The sequence below is a fragment of the Quercus lobata genome, chromosome 12, assembly GCF_001633185.2.
Source record: "Quercus lobata isolate SW786 chromosome 12, ValleyOak3.0 Primary Assembly, whole genome shotgun sequence".
In the NCBI taxonomy this organism is placed as follows: Eukaryota; Viridiplantae; Streptophyta; class Magnoliopsida; order Fagales; family Fagaceae; genus Quercus; species Quercus lobata.
Window position 1 is genome coordinate 36,760,381 of NC_044915.1, and position 18,624 is coordinate 36,779,004.

The window sequence follows — 18,624 nt, forward strand, 5'->3', positions numbered from 1 at the left end:
GAAGTAATCTCCAAGCTTGCTTAGCCAAGAGGGCATCGTTGAAATTAGCTAGATCCTTGAAGCCCATACCTCCTTCCATTTTTGGGAGGCAAAGAGTTTCCCATTTCACCCAGTGAATTTTCCTCCTATCACCTTTCTGGCCCCACCAAAATCTTCGTATCAGGCTCTCAATTTCTGAGCAAAGACCCAAAGGAAGTTTGAAGCAACTCATAGTGTAGGTAGGGATAGCTTGGACAACTGCTTTGATTAAGATTTCCCTTCCAGCCTGTGAGAGGAGTTTCTCCTTCCATCCTTGTAATTTTTTCCAGACACGCTCCTTTATATAGTTGAAGCTTGCTTTTTTGTTTCTGCCCACCAATGATGGTAATCCCAAGTATCTCTCATATTGAACAATTTCTGGAACCCCCAATGCCAACTTTATCTGGTTTCTGATGTCATCCCTCGTAGATTTACTGAAGAAGATTGTCGTCTTGCTTCGGTTAATCTGCTGGCCAGAACATCTCCCATAAACTTCCAATATGTCCAGAACTCTTTGGCACTCCTCTATGGTGGCCCTGCAAAATAACAAGCTATCATCTGTAAACAAAAGGTGAGTTAACCGAGGGCTATTTCTACAGAGAGAATAGCCTTTGATGTGACCCTGATGAGCGGCTTGGTTGATCAACCCATTTAATCCTTCGGTGCAAAGCAGGAAAAGGAAAGGTGAGAGTGGGTCTCCTTGTCTAATGCCCCTTGTTGGAATGATCATGCCTTTAGGTTCCCCATTAACCAATATGGAATATGTCACAGATTTAACACACAGCATCATAAGACGGATCCAATGTTCATTGAAACCCATCTTAACCATAACTGAAGACAGATAATCCCACTCCACTCTGTCATATGCTTTGCTCATGTCAAGCTTGATGGCCATATACCCTTCCTTTCCTGTGTGCTTCTGCATACTATGTAAAGATTCAAAAGCTACAAGAATATTGTCAGAAATAAGACGACTTTTGGTGAATGCACTCTGATTATCAGTTATAATATTTGGCAAAATTTTCTTAAGTCTATTTGCTAGCACTTTAGAGAAAATTTTATACAATACATTGCACAAACTGATCGGTCTAAATTCAGAGGCAAATTCAGGGTTTTTCTTTTTAGGAATAAGAGTGATAAAAGTGTGATTAAGGTGATCAGGTAAAGTAGCAGAATTAAGGTAATGTAACACAGAATTAGAGATATCATGACCAATTAAGTTCCAATAATGCTGATAAAAGAGAGGAGGCATACCATCCGGTCCGGGAGCCTTAAGTGGGGCCATTTGATTGATGGCTTGCTTTACCTCCAAGAGAGTGAATTCGGATGAGAGCATAGAATTCATGTCCTCAGTAATTACTTTTTGGATGGAATTCGTAGCTGCAGAGCAGAATTGCTGGTTGTGTGATTGAAGAAGATCTTGGTAGTAGTGCACCAGGCAATCAGCTATATCTTCATTGGTGTCCATCACTCGGCCATTTGGATCTTTCAGCTTTCTAATCAAATTTTTCCTCTTCCTCTGAGACGCATGGCTGTGAAAAAATTTAGAGTTTCTGTCCCCAAATTTAGCCCACGTGACCTTTGCTCTTTGGAACCACAGTCTATTTTCTTTATCAATCAACTCAGCTATCTCCTTTTGCAACACACGGACATGCATATTATTCCCAGTTCTCATGGCTATTGTTTCGGCCTCCTTTAGGTCCTTTCTCTTCCGACTCAGTATCAATTTGACATTCCCAAAGCAATCTCGCTCCCATTTGCGGAGTTCTCTACCACATCTTTCTATTTTGTGCATAACATGGTCATGGTTTTCCTCCTCTCTACCACATCTTTCTATTTTGTGCTTTAGGTTCAAATCAATCGCTTTAGGTTCAAATCAATCTTTTTTTCTCGCCCTAGCCGCTCTCTGAGTTGCCCTAGCCGCTCTTTGAGTTGTTAGATCGTAGAACCTTGTTATCTTCCTCGGAATGATAGCCTCTCCCCTCTGTTAACCATCCATAACAGTAGGGTCCTTCTTGACCTCCGTTTTCTCTTACGTGTGGTCTAACTCTTTCTATACTCTTTCACTCTAGCGTTACCCCATGGATGATATTCTCTTCGACTGGAAAAAACTCTCACTGACAGAGGAAGAAGATACTAAACTCAGTCTGTCTAAATCAAAAAATACATGCAGCAAGGAGTTTGTTTTGGCTGCAAAATTTCTCACTAAGAGAGCCCTTAATGTGGAAGCAGTAGGGCGTACTTTTAAGCCCTTATGGAGAGCCAAAAAGGAGTTTAAGGTGCGCGAAGTAGGAGATCACATCCTCCTTTTTGTTTTTGAACTTGAATCTGATGCAGAACGGGTCCTTGTCAATGAACCTTGGACCTTCGATAAGCATGTTGTCCTATTACAGAGATTTGATGGATCTATTCCAGCGAGGTTTTTGAGATTCACAAAGCTGAAAATTTGGGTGCAAATACACGGTTTGCCGATGCGAATGCTTGATCCAGAGATTGCAATTGAATTGGGCGAGACTCTCGGACAGGTAACTCCATGTGAGAACTCTAACGAACTAGTGGGGGGTGATTTCTTACGTGTTCACGTGGAGATAGATGTTTCAAAGCCTCTGTGTCGAGGTCGACGGATAGCGTTGGAAGATAATGAGGAGGTATGGGCTTCTTTCAAATATGAAAAACTTCCTAACTTTTGCTATTGGTGTGGTTTAATCTCACATGATGGGAAAGACTGTGAAATCTGGTTAGCAAAAAAGAATTCTGAAAAAACAGAGCCTCATGAATATGGACCGTGGCTGCGAGCTCTGCCATACAATCCTGGAAAAACTCCTTTCATTGTGGTTCCTGGTATAGGCGACGGCTTGGGGGGAGTTCAAAGTCATGCTCAACGGATGAAGAAGGCCGAGACAGCTGAGATGGCGGCCAAATCTACCAAGGAAAGGGCTGCCCGGTCTGTTTCTGATGAGAAGAATGACGCTGAACAGAGGACGGAGACAAATATGGAGTCACGTAATTTAGGGGAGCAGATCATGCAGACTGGCCGAGAGTTTTGCAACCAATTTTCTGAGGTAATAATTTCGAATTACAATTTAACTTCATTCCATACTAATGCTGCTGACTTTGAGACGCAGATACAGGACATTGACTCTGAAATTAGTAAGTTTGATAAATGTGAAACACACGTGGACAAAACTTCAGTTGGTGCATCACAGGCCCCACCAACCAGGGAAAAGTATCTAACTCCTTCCATGCAAACTCAAGTGTCTCTAGAGCAACATCATCAAGTAAAAGAAAATTCCCCACCATCCAATCAAGGGAGTAAAACTTTGCGCACATGGAAGAGATTGGCTAGGGAAAATCCTATGGAGACTGATTCACCATTGAGCCCTACGGCTAAAAAAAGAAACAGAGAACAAGAAGTGGAATATTTTCCTGAGTTACCTACCAAAAAATCACAGGTTTCAAAGGGAGAAAGTCAGAAAAATCCAATGGCGGAGGCTGCTCAGCAGTCCCGCCAAGCGCAATGAGTCTCATAGTTTGGAACTGTCGCGGGCTTGGGAACCTGCGTACAGGAAAGGAGCTCGAAGTAGTGGTTCGGGCAAAAGATCCCTCCGTTTTGTTTTTAGCCGAAACATGGGCGGATGAAGCTAGGCTAAAAGAAGTTCAAAGAAATATCAAGTTTGACAATATGTTCTATGTGGAAAGAAATCCTAGAGGTGGTGGGGGTTTGGCTCTATATTGGAAAAATTCCATTGATGTTAGTGTGGATTCTTTCTCCAAATACCACATTGATTCTATAATTAATAAAGGTAGTGATGAAGTTTGGAGATTTACAGGCTTCTATGGAGAACCGGCAACACATAAGAGAGTTGAAGCATGGAATAAGCTGAGGTCGCTCAACACCAGACATCATCTTCCTTGGCTTTGTGCCGGGGATTTCAATGAAATCACAAGAAGCTCAGAGAAATTGGGAGGAAATAATAGAAGTCAGGCTCAGATGCAACTTTTTCGGGATGTTATAGATGAATGCGGATTTCTTGATCTTGGCTATGTGGGAGACCAATTTACTTGGAGGAAACATTTTGCGGATGGACATTCACTGTGGGAAAGATTAGATCGGGGGTTAGCTAACCACGAGTGGTTCATGAAATTTACAGGCACAAAAATCCACCATCTGCACTCAGATTCTTCCGATCATTCCCCACTGTGGATCTCACTAGATGGTTTAGACATTCCACCTTTTGCTAAACCATTTAGGTTCGAAGAAATGTGGCTCTCTGATCGTGGGTGTTCAGATATTGTAAAAAAAACCAATTGATATTTAGTGTATGCAAGATTCAAACTCAAATCTCTTATTCAAGGACAAAAAAATTATATCAATTAAGTTAATCCAAAACTTGGAACCCACTCATGCATTTTTTTTTTTTTTGTAACATTTGTGTGCGTGTGTGTTTTTTTTTTTTTTTTTTTGAATTGTGCCATTTGATACATTAAGTGGTCTATTCTTTGAATTTGTTGGTTAATTGCTAAAAAATACTCTTTAATCTATCAAAATTTGCATTGTCATGATAGATTCCAATGTATTTCTGCATAATGGACTTATCTTATATTGTATCTCAGTTTATGATTAATGAAATTACAAGTTTGGCTAGGGCGGAAGAATCCATTGTAACAGAAAGGAACTCAAAGTGCATCTCTTTTGATATCTATCCTGAGTTTGATTCAAGCCATCAAGGCCATTCCTCTTCGTAATGCCTCCTCCAAGGAAGATATTATTTTCTAGGCTTCCTCCCCTTGTGGAGAATTTGATTCCAAAATGCTTACAATATTGCTAAAAATCTGGGTTCCCACCCCAACCAGTTTAATGGTAGCCGGATTTGGGAACATTCTTTCTAGTATTAAATTCTTTCTTTGGAAATGCTGGCTGAATTGCCTCCCTGTTAGCATGAACCTTGCTCATAGAGGCCTTAACATTGGTACTAGCTGCCATTTTTGTTCTTCCTTTGACGAATCTATCTTGCATGTCATCAGAGATTGCACGGTGGCTAGAAACTTTTGGCTGAAAAGTGGTCTCCCCGGAAGTTTACCAAATTTCTTTAGTGCTGATTTGCACTGCTAGCTTTTGGAAAACTGCCAGTCTAGATCTCTCGATCCTGGTGCCTCCTTCCAGTGGAAGGTGTTCTTTATGCATGGTATCTAGTTCTTTTGGCTTCAGAGAAACAAGGGGATTTTCAAGAACTCTAGACCCAATCCCTCCTTAATTTCTGAAGTTTACAACAGAACCATGGAGTTTTGCCTTATTATTTCTCCCAAGTTATCTCGGGGAGCAAATAGCATCAAGTGGATCAAATGGGAGAAACCTGATTTGAAATGGAACAATCTTAATATCGATGGTTCATCCATTGTTAATCCTAGCAAATCTGGAGGAGGTGGAATCATTAGAAACCGTCTTGGAGACTGGATTGGGGGTTTTGCCAGATCTATAGGAACAACCTCTAGTATTATTGCTGAACTTTGGGCTCTCAGAGACAGTCTTAATCTTTGCATCCAACTTCAGATTTCTCACCTTCTTATTGAAATTGATGCATCCTTCATTGTTGATATGTTAAACTGTGATAACAGATCTTCTAAGTACTTGTCTCCCCTGATTGATGACTGTAGGGTGCTTCTCGGTAAAATTCCACACCACAAGATCCAGCACTGTTTTAGAGAGGCTAATAGATGTGCTGATAATTCGGCCAAGAAGGGTGCTGATATGGAGCAAGATTTTATTTCTTTTGTTAATCCCCCGGATTGTATTATTGAACAGATTAGGCTTGATGCTTTGGGTACCGTTTATTGTAGGCACTGCCGTGGCAATGCCATAACTTTGTAGTTTTTCTTTCTGTGTTTATCTATCCGGTTAACCTAAAAAAAAGAAAGGAACTCAAAGTCAAAACCTCATTCCTTGTAAAGGGATTATACACTATTTTGATAATAACAGACAATGAGAACATGTCACAGAGTTCATTAATCATTATATATCTAATAACCTGATAGATGATTTCTATGCATAGCTTAATACTTTAACCAACGAAAAATATTCGGTTTCTTTTTAATTAAATAAAAAATTAAAATTTACAACATGTTTATACTTTATAGTAAGTTGAATCCATGTCTATCGATAATATATAGAGTTGGACTCAAATTACATTTAATGTAACTTTTGCTAATCAGTATCTTTTTATTTAATACGTATTTTGATAAATCTAATATTGGATTATGTATTCTATTGATACTTTCCATGCTTGCTTAAAGGATGCCATATGCAATAGCCTCTCTCCCTCTCACAGAGACACACACATTTTCTCTCTCCTTCATTATGTCATATTATTTTCATCAATGATTCACATAAACACTTATCCTCTCTCTCCTCATCTTGTTTGATTCATCATCGTTTTCATCACATCCCACTCCCTCATTAATTCAACCAGCCCTCAACTCAAAGATGTTCTTGTTGATTGGCCTGCATCATTTAAGTGTACATTGCACCAAGCATAAGAAATAGTCCTCAATGTGGCCAATTGACCACCCTTCCATGATGCTACTCAATGGTGTGTGTATGTTTATTTTTTTAATCCGCACAAAGCTCTTTTGAGGTACAAAACTCTTGACACTTAGACTCTATTTGTTTCGACAATAATCTTCTATTTAAAGACAATTTTATAAATTTTACAATATTTGATAACATAAAAAAATGTGAGTCAAAAGAAAACAAAAGTTGGTCAATAGTAAATCCTAATAAATTTTTGGTTTATTTCTGCATTTATTTTCCATAAAGCAATCTCCTTGTTATAGTTGCCCTAATATGTTTTTAATTATACAAAGAAGTTACTTTTTTTTTTTTTTGCACACCAAAAACTTTTTTCTAGCTCACATGAATAGTGGGTCACACAATGAATTTAATTAGTAGGACCCACCATCCATGTGAGAGGAGGGAGTAAGTATTTATGGTACTCCGGGAGTACACAATAATTTCCCCATTTAGAATGTCGCTGCAAAGCACAAAAATAGAAAAAGATAACTTTCCATGATATGTATATTTTTTAAATGACTCATTTTCTATAATAATAAAAAAAATGTTAATTTCCATACAAGCAGAACGGTAGGTACAATTCTTTAATATGGTATATTAGGTTTCCTATTTAATCAGAAAACATAACTTACATTTAATTTAACTTTTTTAAAATAAAGATAACACTATTTATATTAGTAATGCAACCATGTATTTAACAACTTTATTATATCTAGTATATGAATTCAAATTGGCTTAACTAGTAAATTTATTATCGTTAAATAAGAGATATGAGATTCAAATCATATCTATTTTAAAATTCATTAGTTTTTATGTGAAAAAAAAATCATTAGTTTTTTAAAAATTAGAGTGAATTATATAAGCTGAAATTATATCACATTTCCTTTTTTATTAAAAAAAAAATTACATTTTTTAAAAAGTACTAAGTATGCATTTGATATTAGTTTAAAAAATCAACTTTTTTAATGGGTCCCATTACACACTATTTATAGGTCCCATTACATTATTTAAGCTAACTTTTAGATTTATTTACCGATTTTTTAAATAAACCGTTATAAAGGAACACTGAAATTGCTAAAATGTGGGTGATTAGATAAAGAGATTTGAAAATTAACGATAATACTATAATCTATAAATAGAAAGAAATGAAGAAGTGAACGAGTTTTGAGTGAGTTGTGAGGAGGGAATTCCGAATGCTACAAAGCGCGGCGATGAAAGCGAAGCAGCCGAATCCACCATTTTCTATCTTCTCCAATGCTCCCCACTCCCAGTTTTATCCTCTTCTCTCGAATCTTCCAATAATATCACAACTCTCATAGTAGCACTAACAGAGCTTAAAAACCTCATGTCTCCCACGTTCAAACCCTAGATTTCCCACTCCCAAAATGGTAGGACTGGACCTCCGCTTCACCAACTCTCATCCACAAGAACAATCTCATATTTCTCATACTCCAAATCCCAATTTCAGTGCATTTGTTAGCGGCGGCTTGTTTCTCGAGCCCACAGTTCCTTCTTCGTTCGTTAACTTAGTTTCTTCATCCACAACTTCTTCAATTAGTTTATCAGTATCGGGTTCGGCCTCTTCTTGTACCTGTGGTAAAACACCGGTTTTTTTAGGGAGAGAGAAGAGGGCTCGAGTTGGGTTTTTGACAGTGAGCTTGAAGAGTGATGAATTTGTTCGGGAATCGAAGGTGTATTTGGTGCAAAACGGAGAGGAGGGGTCTGATAAGGCGGCTTCGGCGACGGCGACGGCGACGGCGACGACATGTGCTGAGCAAGGAAATAAACACAAGGTTAGGTTGCGGAGTGGCTATGCCATGAACACTACTAAGCATCTGTGGTCTGGTGCTATAGCCGCTATGGTCTCCAGGTCTGTGTTGGGTTTTACAAATTTTATTTTTTTTCCAATTTTAACGTATATGAATTTACTTTAATTGAGAAATGGAACAATGTGTCAGGCATGTAAACATGGTGTTATAAATTGCATAAACACTTGTCTTCATTAGAGCAGGGGAATTTTTGATTCGTAGATAATTTGGTTTGCAAATTGCTTGCGCGTGTGTATATATAATGTATGATACTAGTGCTGTATTTAGTTTAGTTGAAGATGCACACATTTTTATATAACATGGGCTATTGATTATGCAAAACACCAAATAGTGAGGTTGGAGATTTGAGCTTCTTCCACTTTTGGCTGTCTAGAGAGCCTTTATAATAGTAACTCATATAATTTGATGCTTGTTGATTTGGTAATTTGAATGAGACCTCTGCTTTGCATTCAAAGAAAATTTTATATTAAGGAACAGATCATTAGTTTTGGGGTCATTTTTAGTTGGTCTTGCTACCATTTACTAAGTGTGTTTTTTTTTTTAGTAGCTAATTTATCTGTAAATTAATTGGTGTTAATGCTGTTGATACCAGAACCTTTGTTGCCCCACTTGAGAGACTGAAGCTGGAATATATAGTTCGCGGTGAACAAAAGAATCTGTTTGAACTTGTCAAGACTATTGCAGTTTCTCAGGGTTTGAGAGGATTTTGGAGGGGGAACCTTGTCAACATTCTTCGTACAGCTCCATTTAAGGCAGTTAATTTTTGTGCTTATGATACATACAGAAAACAGTTGCTCAAACTGTCTGGAAATGAGGAAACTACAAATTCTGAGAGATTTATTGCTGGTGCTGCTGCTGGAATAACTGCTACTGTCCTCTGTTTACCACTTGATACTGTATGTAACATTTTGCAATAAACTCTTCTCTTGTAAATCTGATCAAATTATTGGCTGCCATTGGGCGTAGTTTTTTCTTTTAGAAGCTTTCATATGCAGTATACATTAGAATAAATTCTCCACTTGATTTCAGCCTATATATTCCTTTTAAATTCTAAATGCTACTATAAATGCCATACCTTTCAGATCCGGACCACAATGGTGGCAACTGGTGGGGAAGCCTTGGGTGGTGTTATTAATACTTTCAATCAGATGATCCGAACTGAAGGATTCTTTGCTCTTTACAAGGGTTTAGTACCCTCCATTATAAGTATGGCACCCTCAGGTGCAGTTTTCTATGGTGTGTATGATATACTGAAATCAGCATATCTGCATTCACCAGAGGGAAGGAAGAGAATACAGAATATGAATCAGCAGGGGCAGGAACTGAATGCTTTAGACCAGCTTGAGTTGGGACCATTTAGGACATTATTATATGGGGCTGTTGCTGGTGCTTGTGCAGAAGCAGCAACGTATCCATTTGAAGTTGTGAGAAGACAGCTTCAAATGCAAGTCCGGGCAACTAAATTGGGTGCATTGGCAACTTGTGTCAAGATAGTTGAGCAAGGAGGAATACCAGCTCTGTATGCAGGACTTATTCCGAGTTTGCTACAGGCACGTTATGCAAAAATCTTGATCTACTCTTGTTCCTCAATTGGTATTGCATGCTAGGTTTTTAAATTCATTAGGTACTCCTTGACATGCATACATGATCTTTGTTTACTGTTTTCAAAATTGCAAAACTATGATCAGTATATACCTTTGAAATCTTTTGGGGATAATGGCTCTGGAAGTTTTTGGTTTCAATCTTAGGTCTGTCAACTACATTATACCATTTCAACTTAGGTAACTATAAAACCATGGCTTTGCTCCTTTAGTTGGGTTCTCTTTCATGGGAGCATGTACCGTATTATATTTGAGGTTTTCTCTATGAAGATCTGTGGTTCTACAGTAGGCATTTTTTCTAATCTAGTTTTAATTATCTGCATGCAAAGCAACCAGCTTATGATGTATCATAGAGTTGACTATCACTAAGACTTCATGTGATATTTTGGCACCATTTTTGCTTTAATAATGATTTGTTGTCGCGAATTATTTTTTCTTTTCCCTTTTCAGTGATACATTTTCTTTCAACTTTAAAGTAACAATGTTCTGCTGTTTTTTCTTATAATGTTATGCACATTCAGGTACTTCCTTCGGCTTCAATAAGTTACTTTGTGTATGAATTCATGAAGATTGTCCTCAAAGTGGAATGAACAGAAACGACAGATCCCCTGGTAGAATTAGTTGGGAGTTTATACAATGTCTTGAAGATGAACACCAAATATAATTTTAGATTGGCAAGAATTATTGCTGCCATTGATGTTCACTTCAGTGAAGGCTATAGATTTTTTTGCTGTGTCCACACCACTCATCTACCGATGTTGTCTATATTTTTGAATTGCAAAATGAAAAATAAAGAACTCCCTCAACACCTCAGCCTTTCTCCCTATTTAAGACCTATGCTCATTAACTAATTGAATGCTTACATCACTATCCATTTTCGGTTCCTACCCTAAGAATTTTAATTTGATCGGCAATGTTCATTTTAGATTTGGACATGTTAGCAGATTTTCATGTTGGGGGCCACAGTTTGTGTGGGTGTGGTGTGTTTCAAAATGACTACAATTAAGATCTGATTTGCTTTGGTGGGTGGGTGATATGTGTCATTTAATAGGAACCAGGACCACCGAATCCATAAATGTACACCATTGAACGCATGTCAAATTGTTTTTGTTAACAATATGCATCCAGATTATTTCATTAAATGCAATTGTATTTGAATAAAATCAAACAAATATTTATGATTCTATACAAGCACATGTAAAAAAAAAAAAAGTGGCTATCTTGCTTGGTGAGATCTTCACCTGAGCATCAACTGCAGACGAGACTGGAGGTAACTCGATGCCCTATGGACTCTTGTAAGTTGTTTCTGCCACCGCAATCTGTTAGTTCATTTAGCAGTTCAGCGCATGAAGTAAATATGAAATATCATATAGCTAATGATTCTGTTGGAGTTGACAATGTCACCGAAATTTTCAATAGAAAGTTTGGCTAGAGGATATGGATTCATGGAAAACGTGATCTCAGGGACGGAGCCATTCTTTGGCTTTGGGGGCAGTGGCCCCCCCTAAGAAAACCAACGATAAGGAAGTTACAAAATTTAGCCTAATTTACAAATTTTACCAAAATAAAAAAATCCCAGCCCTTAAAAATTTCTGAAACAAAACTATTCTATGAATTTAAATTTTTGATCCTGCCATCAAATTCCAAAAAAAAAAAAAAAAAAAAAAAAAAAAAAAAAAAAACCTTAAATGAGAGAGACGCTGAACTGCAACACAATTTGGCTGCAGATTAAGCACACTTCTAGCACAACACATATGACAAAGCTACACTTCAGCCTCTAAATTTGGTATTTCTATCTCTCTCTCATTTGAGCAGGAGATCTTTATCTTTTTACTTTCTCAATTCCTTTATACTATCTGAAATAGAGAAGAGAGGGGCAGAGAGCTTAATGCCTCTTTCTCTCTTTATCTGTTTCAATAATGACTCGTGTGTTGTGTAGTGAGTCAGTACATTGAAAGATATTATCTCTACAATAAAAATAAAAAACTAGTGGATCAAATGGGTCCAAAATTACAGTTTGGATAAAAAATTTCACCTACATTCCTACAACTATTTAAGTATAGCAATAAATATATGAGGTGGGACTCAATTATGTTAGCGGGTGATTATTATTATTATTATTATAAATTGAATTTGTTTTAGCCACAAACGATACAAAATAGATAAATGGTATAGTTAATAGTTGTGTTTTTATCTTTGTTGACAGTTTGTTAATACTAATTGAATTTCACCTACGTTCCTGCAACTATTTAAGTATAGCAATAAATACATGAGGTGGGAGTCAATTATGTTACCGGGTGATTATTATTATTATTATTATTATAAATTGAATTTTTTTTAGCCACAAACGATACAAAATAGATAAATGGTATAGTTAATAGTTGTGTTTTTGTCTTTGTTGACAGTTTGTTAATACTAATTGAAATTTCATAACTTTTTCAATTTTTTTTTTCTCGAAATTTCATAATAATCTTCTTTTTATACTACAGCCCCCCAACTCGGGATCCTAACTCCGTCCTTGGTGATCTGGTTTTAACTTGGTTTAGTTAAATGTATTGTGTGGTAAATGATTTAAAGCTCATATGCCCAGTAATGATTCAGACTAATCATCTGGAGTTTGTTGTTTTACATTAGTATAAAGAGGTACGCTAACTAATTGAACTACGAAACTCTTGACACATGTTGGAATTGATGTAAAAAAAAAGTTTTAGTGGCTGCCTGAAAAAGTAACATTATTTCATCACAATTTAACGTGCCAGTATAAAAACTATTGTGAATTTATTTTTTAATCTGCATTCCTTCTAGCTAGCCGGTAACGTCCTCTTTCATATTTGTAGCACACAATAATTGCCTCTCCTCTTCAAATCATTTCAAGAGGAATTAATGAACCACCTCAACCTACATTTGTCTATAGCAGTGATAATAAATTTGCGTTGTCAACATAGCCGGTACCCTAGTTACTCCTCTGTAGTCCACAAACTTGACCACGCAATTTCCAACTACCAACAACTAACAACAAGCCAACTACCAGGAAGGCAGCTTTGGTGAACAGCTCTCGTAACTTCAATTCCCATTTATTAATATTGCCATGCTTGTTTTAAATATTTTCGAGCTTACCATTGAGATTGAACAGACTGAACATCGAGGTCTGTCTTGGCATTCCAAATAGAATAGAATGTGTCGTGACTTTCATCATTTTTTTTTTTTTTTTAAGAGTTTCAATTTATGGCGTATGCTTTATCATTAGATTAAGACATCAATCGGTTTTTAGTGTAAGTGGAGATTGAAATCCAGATCTCTTATTCAACAGTCAGAGACTTTACCAGTTGATTTAACTAGAACATACTTTTCATCATTTGATGCATTTAATTTGATGCTCCCTAACTTGTAGATTTTGTCTAAACAGAAATCTAGAATCACACAGAATCCCAAGGGATTGGCCTAATTTTCCTAGAGTCTCATTAGATCCACAATGTCAGCACCATTGGTTAGTATCTTGCGACCAACTCTAAAAGATTTGTCAAAGATCTTGTAGCTGAATTGACACCTCCCCATGTACAAAGTGCTTGGGGGCCTAAGAGGGAAATGGTTCGAACTGCGGGGTTAGCAGCATGTTGTAATTATTTCTAAAAAAAAAAAAAAAATTCTAAAAGATTCATCTCTGATATGTGTGAGATGATAAATTATATATACACCTAGTGAATAATCATACTTTAAAATAGATGACTACACACACTTAGGGAAATAATCGACTCTTAAAAAGTTATAGGGACGGAACCAGAACTTTGAGTTAAGGGGGCGGCTTTACTATTGGCTGTGTGCAGCAGTTTCAACCTCTGGCTTTGCTACTTAACTGTTGAGATTTTTTTTTTTTCTGTGTGGGTAAGAATAAAATTTTTTTGTTTAGAATTTTTTAAAGGGTAGAGTTATTTATTTTGGATACAATTAGTTAATTGAGCTTTTTTTTTTTTTTTACTAGTAATTTTGTTGTTGAGCTTTTTTGGGGGGGGGGGGGCTTGTATATTTTGTTTTAAATTTTAGATCTATAATTTTTTTTATGGTCACTAAAATGAGGAAAATGCTAGAGCTACAAGGTTTTTATAAATTACTAATGTGATAAGTGGTTATTGGTAAGTAAAAAATGATGTGAGTGGTGCCTATAAGCGAAACAATAAGAATTTGCTACCAAAACAGTTTGTAAAAATATTATAAAAAAATTTGTAAGTATAACATTACTCTTAAAAGAATCAATAATATTGTTAAAGGGAAACAAAATGTAATTTTATAGAATAAAATTGCTAAAATTAGTACACATATATATAATAATAATTTTTTTTTTTAAATTAGGGGGGGTCCAATGGTGGTTCTATTCACTTCTGGACACTCTCATTAGCAATTTATATATATACTCGCACTCTTACATTCCTCGTATACGTGTATAAATGAGGTAGGGTTGTGGTTGTATATTTCATTTGTGTTGTGATGGGACTTTAGCATTAGTTGTACAAACTCTCATGAACAATGCTCCAAGTTTTTCTACATTGGAAACCATGGTTTTCAAACCCGAACCATTCATTGAACTGTAAAAGAAAGAGGTTTAAGGTTTTTGAGGTCGAACCGAAGTTGGACCGAAGTCGAACCGAAGTCGAACCATGATAACGTCATAATTAATTTAATAATTATTTTAAATATAAATAAAAACATTAAATTAATAAAAATAGAACAATTAACTAAAATAGTCTAATTTAATGTAGAAATCTATCTTTCAAATATTTTTTATATCATAACTTTCACAAGATAAATAAGAAATGTCAAATCCTAAGCAAATATAAATAGATTATATCTTTATTTATTTACATGTTAATTAGTAAAACTTGTGATAATATTAATAATAATATAATTATTATTATACTATAAGAATGGGAAGGACACTTACCTCAAATAAAATAAAATATTTAAATTATCTAGTAATTTAAAAATTAAAATAATTATTTAATAATTTATAATTATAATTATAAGTATAAGTATATCTGTAAGGACCCGATTTGAGTTCCTAGCCCAACGTGTGGATGAACTTAGGCCCAAAAAGCCCAAAAACAATGAATTTGTAGAGAATGGGTTAGAAAACTGGATTTTAGTTAACCGAACAACGAGTTAGATAGGGTATTGATGACAAAAGAATGAAAATACACAAGTGTAAACTGAAGAAAAAGACGTCCTCGGCGGAATCCGAGGACACTGGTTCTTATATAAAGTTCTAAGGTAATGTTACAAATTTGATTGTAGACTGCTACGGTGTTTCTTTCCTGAATTTTCCGATCCCCTTATCTTACACTCTCCTCCATCTTTTATACTGTCTCTCCTTTTCATATTCACCCTCCACGTGCTTGCCAAACGGTTGGTGTGGATACTTGTCCCATCAACACTCCCTATAAGTCCTTATGTAGTAGCTGTAAAACTGAAATACAATGTTCAGGTATCACTTCTACATTAATGCGGCCAAGAAGTTAGTTGCAGTGCATTTAATGCAGAGGTAGCAGCTTTCTCTTTAGATATTTAAGACATCTCCCTATCCTGAGTTCTCGTAATGCTCATCCATATCATCCGGGTTTTTCTGTGACATTTTTCCAAACAACAAGCCACCTCTACTGACCTCGGCCTTGGTTAGCCGAGGAGGCTCTCATCCTCGGCACAACTCTCAAGGTAGTTATGATTTCCACTAACTTCTCCTTGTGCCAACATGGGCCCTTTTGACAGCGATTACCCCTTCTTGGACGCTATTAGTCCTCGGCTTGGGCTTTAGGCCCATCATATACCCAAATAACGGGCCCCAGAGCCCAAGGCCCCTACAATATCTATTTCCAAAAAAAAAAACTTTAAATATTATAGCAATACTAGTATTATAATATTTCACACAATTTTTGCTACAATTTGTTATATGATAAATTGTGAGTAGTGAAAAAAATTGTAGATGTATGTTGGTTCACATTTTCATTGCTCATAACTTATGACAAATATTGTTAAAAATATTGTAATATTAGTATTATTCTAAATATAAATTTATTGCAATACAGTGGCAATCTGGCAATACACGTACATTATGTCACATCACATTGGGCTCAAAGGCCAAAGCTAAAAAGAAGTAATGGATTCAACTCATCTTTTATTCAAAAATTAAAAGTTTTCAATATTTCCAATGCTAGTGTCAGTGTAGTCACGTGGAGAGCTTAGAAAACTTCAAAAACAAATACAAAACAAAGAAAGAGAAAGTGAGAAACCATATACATAACAAAGTTTAGCAAAAAAGAAAAAGAAGAAGAGAGAATTAAGGGCTCGTTTGGTAGAGTAGTTTGAGTAATATTTGTAGTTTTTTAAAATACGTGTAAGTGAAAAAGTATGTGAAAATATGTGTAATGTTGTTTAAAAACTGAAAATGAGTTGTTAAACAACTCTACCAAATGGGGCCTAAGTCATTACAGAGTAGTGGAGACAGATAGAGAAGAAGAAGAAAAAAAAGAAAGAAGAAGAAGCAGCTTCTTCATGGCGCCACCCTTGCTTCGTCGTCATCTTCTTCCTTTTCTCCTTCTTCCCTATTTTCTTTCCTTACAAATGAGTTCCAGGTCTGAAAAAATGAAACTGTGCAAACCGAAAAAGTCGGTTACGGTTCATAGAACCGTATAGTCCAGCTGCAGTTCGAGCGGTTTCATGCTTTTTTCACATTGAGAGGTTCTTAGTTCTAATAGAATCACAATAGTGAGAGGTTCACGGTTAATGGGGTCGGACTGTACGGTCCAGTATGGGTCTAAGAACCATGTTGGAAACATCATGTGCAAGTTTCCTCATGCAAAACGTTAAGCAAATGCAATAGCGCATGTTTTGGCTAGACAAGTGTTAGACACTCATGATCTAAATGTTTGAATAGGGACATCTCATCTAATCTTGTTCTTGTATGACTCCATAATTTGACTCCACTTACATTCTTCTCAAAAAAAAAGGAAAAAAAAAAGAAAAGAAAAGAGTGGCCAAAACTTAAGTATAGGTTTTTTAGGTGTTATACTTTATATTTTTAATCAAATCAAGTATGCGATGTTCTCTTCCCCAAAGATTAAGAAATTCAACAAATTGGATTATTGCCAATGCAACCACATGCTTAAGAATTTTTTTTTTTTTTTTTTAAAAAAAAACCCTACATATATGCTTCAAGAATTGTACTTAAAGTTGACTCAATAATTATATAAATGTTTATCTATGTTTGTTATTAATTTAATAAGTGAAAATTGATGTGATTGAAGGTATTTTGGTGCATTTAATTTAATTAGATCAATGTCTCTCTAAATGATGGGAGAGCAAAATGGCTTAAGAGGGAGAAAATTTGTTGTGTGAGTGGGGGGTGATACATCCCCTAGATACGTAATACCATCTTCTTTTAAGGATGCATTTCATTTCATCCCTTTTTATTCACTTTAAATATCTTCTAAATGAGAATTTATTATTTTATATCTTATTTTCATCATATCAAATTATCAATTAAAGATCTTATAAATTTTTTTAAAAATATTTGTGACATTGAAGAGGTACGACTAATATTCCATGATATCAACCAATCTCTTCTTGTTAGTATAATTTTATAATTTTTTTTTTCAATATATCATCAGTAAAATTATATATTTTTTATATTGTTAGGGTGTAGTAAAAATAATGTTTTATTTTTTCAAAATAAAAGTTCATGAAAATACTACTAATTTCACATAATATACTAATTAAGGAGACAAGAGACAACTTAAATTAATGGGACCACATAAATGATTTATAAGCTTAAAAACCAAAGGAAAAAAAAAAAAAAACTAATCTTCTTAGCGGCTTCTTTTGGGAGTCTATAAAGAAATGAAGTAGAACGAAATACATATATTTTGTAGAAAAAAGAAAAAGAAAAAAAAAAAAAAAAAACGGTGCGTAGTAGTGGTACACTCATGGTTGCTCCAAGGGCTTATAAGTCATGAGTGGAGCGCATCTCTAACCGATGTGAGACTAGGGTGTCAAGCCAATATCGGCCAAAGTGCCTGAGGTGAAAATCTCAAATACCACACTCGGGGACGAGAAACAAAACCTTGCGGGTTTGGTTCCCCAAATAGGACAATAAGCTTGCAGGGGAAAAATCCCCTACAAGTATAAATAATGAAAACATGTTAAATAAACTCTATTTAATTCTTTCCATTTCCTCATAGAAATTGAGTTTTTAAGAAAAGTCCGAGAAATAGAAAAATAATCATTTTTAGTAGTATTTGTTTTGTTCCTAATTAACTTCACAATCCCAAATAAAGAAGGGTCTAGTTAATCGATATCTAAATAAAAAATAAATTAGTTTTTTTCTATTTTTATAAAAATATTTTCTAAATCAACAACCTAATTACCTAAGTATCCATTAACAAAATTAATATAGAAATAAAAAGAATATCCTTGGAAAATTCTTCTAATCCAACTAATTTACCTCAATTCAATCCAACCAGCTGTATAAATTGTCGTGAAAAATGTTGGGTTAAGTGTTTCCAGCTTGACTCGTTAGTACTTTAGTACAACGTGGGCCTTAAAAGCCGCAAAAACTGCCCCG

General features: G+C 35.5%; 1 protein-coding gene across 1 annotated transcript; it reads left to right on the forward strand.

Annotated features, from left to right (window-relative positions):
* The first annotated feature begins 7,730 nt into the window (after nucleotides 1–7,730).
* Nucleotides 7,731–10,896, forward strand: LOC115972158 (probable mitochondrial adenine nucleotide transporter BTL3). Its single transcript, XM_031092338.1, has 4 exons — nucleotides 7,731–8,456; nucleotides 9,008–9,311; nucleotides 9,498–9,965; nucleotides 10,538–10,896. Exons 1-4 carry the CDS (start codon nucleotides 7,972–7,974, stop codon nucleotides 10,604–10,606), a joined length of 1,326 nt encoding a protein of 441 aa, XP_030948198.1. The 5' UTR covers nucleotides 7,731–7,971; the 3' UTR covers nucleotides 10,607–10,896.
* The last annotated feature ends 7,728 nt before the right edge of the window (nucleotides 10,897–18,624 follow it).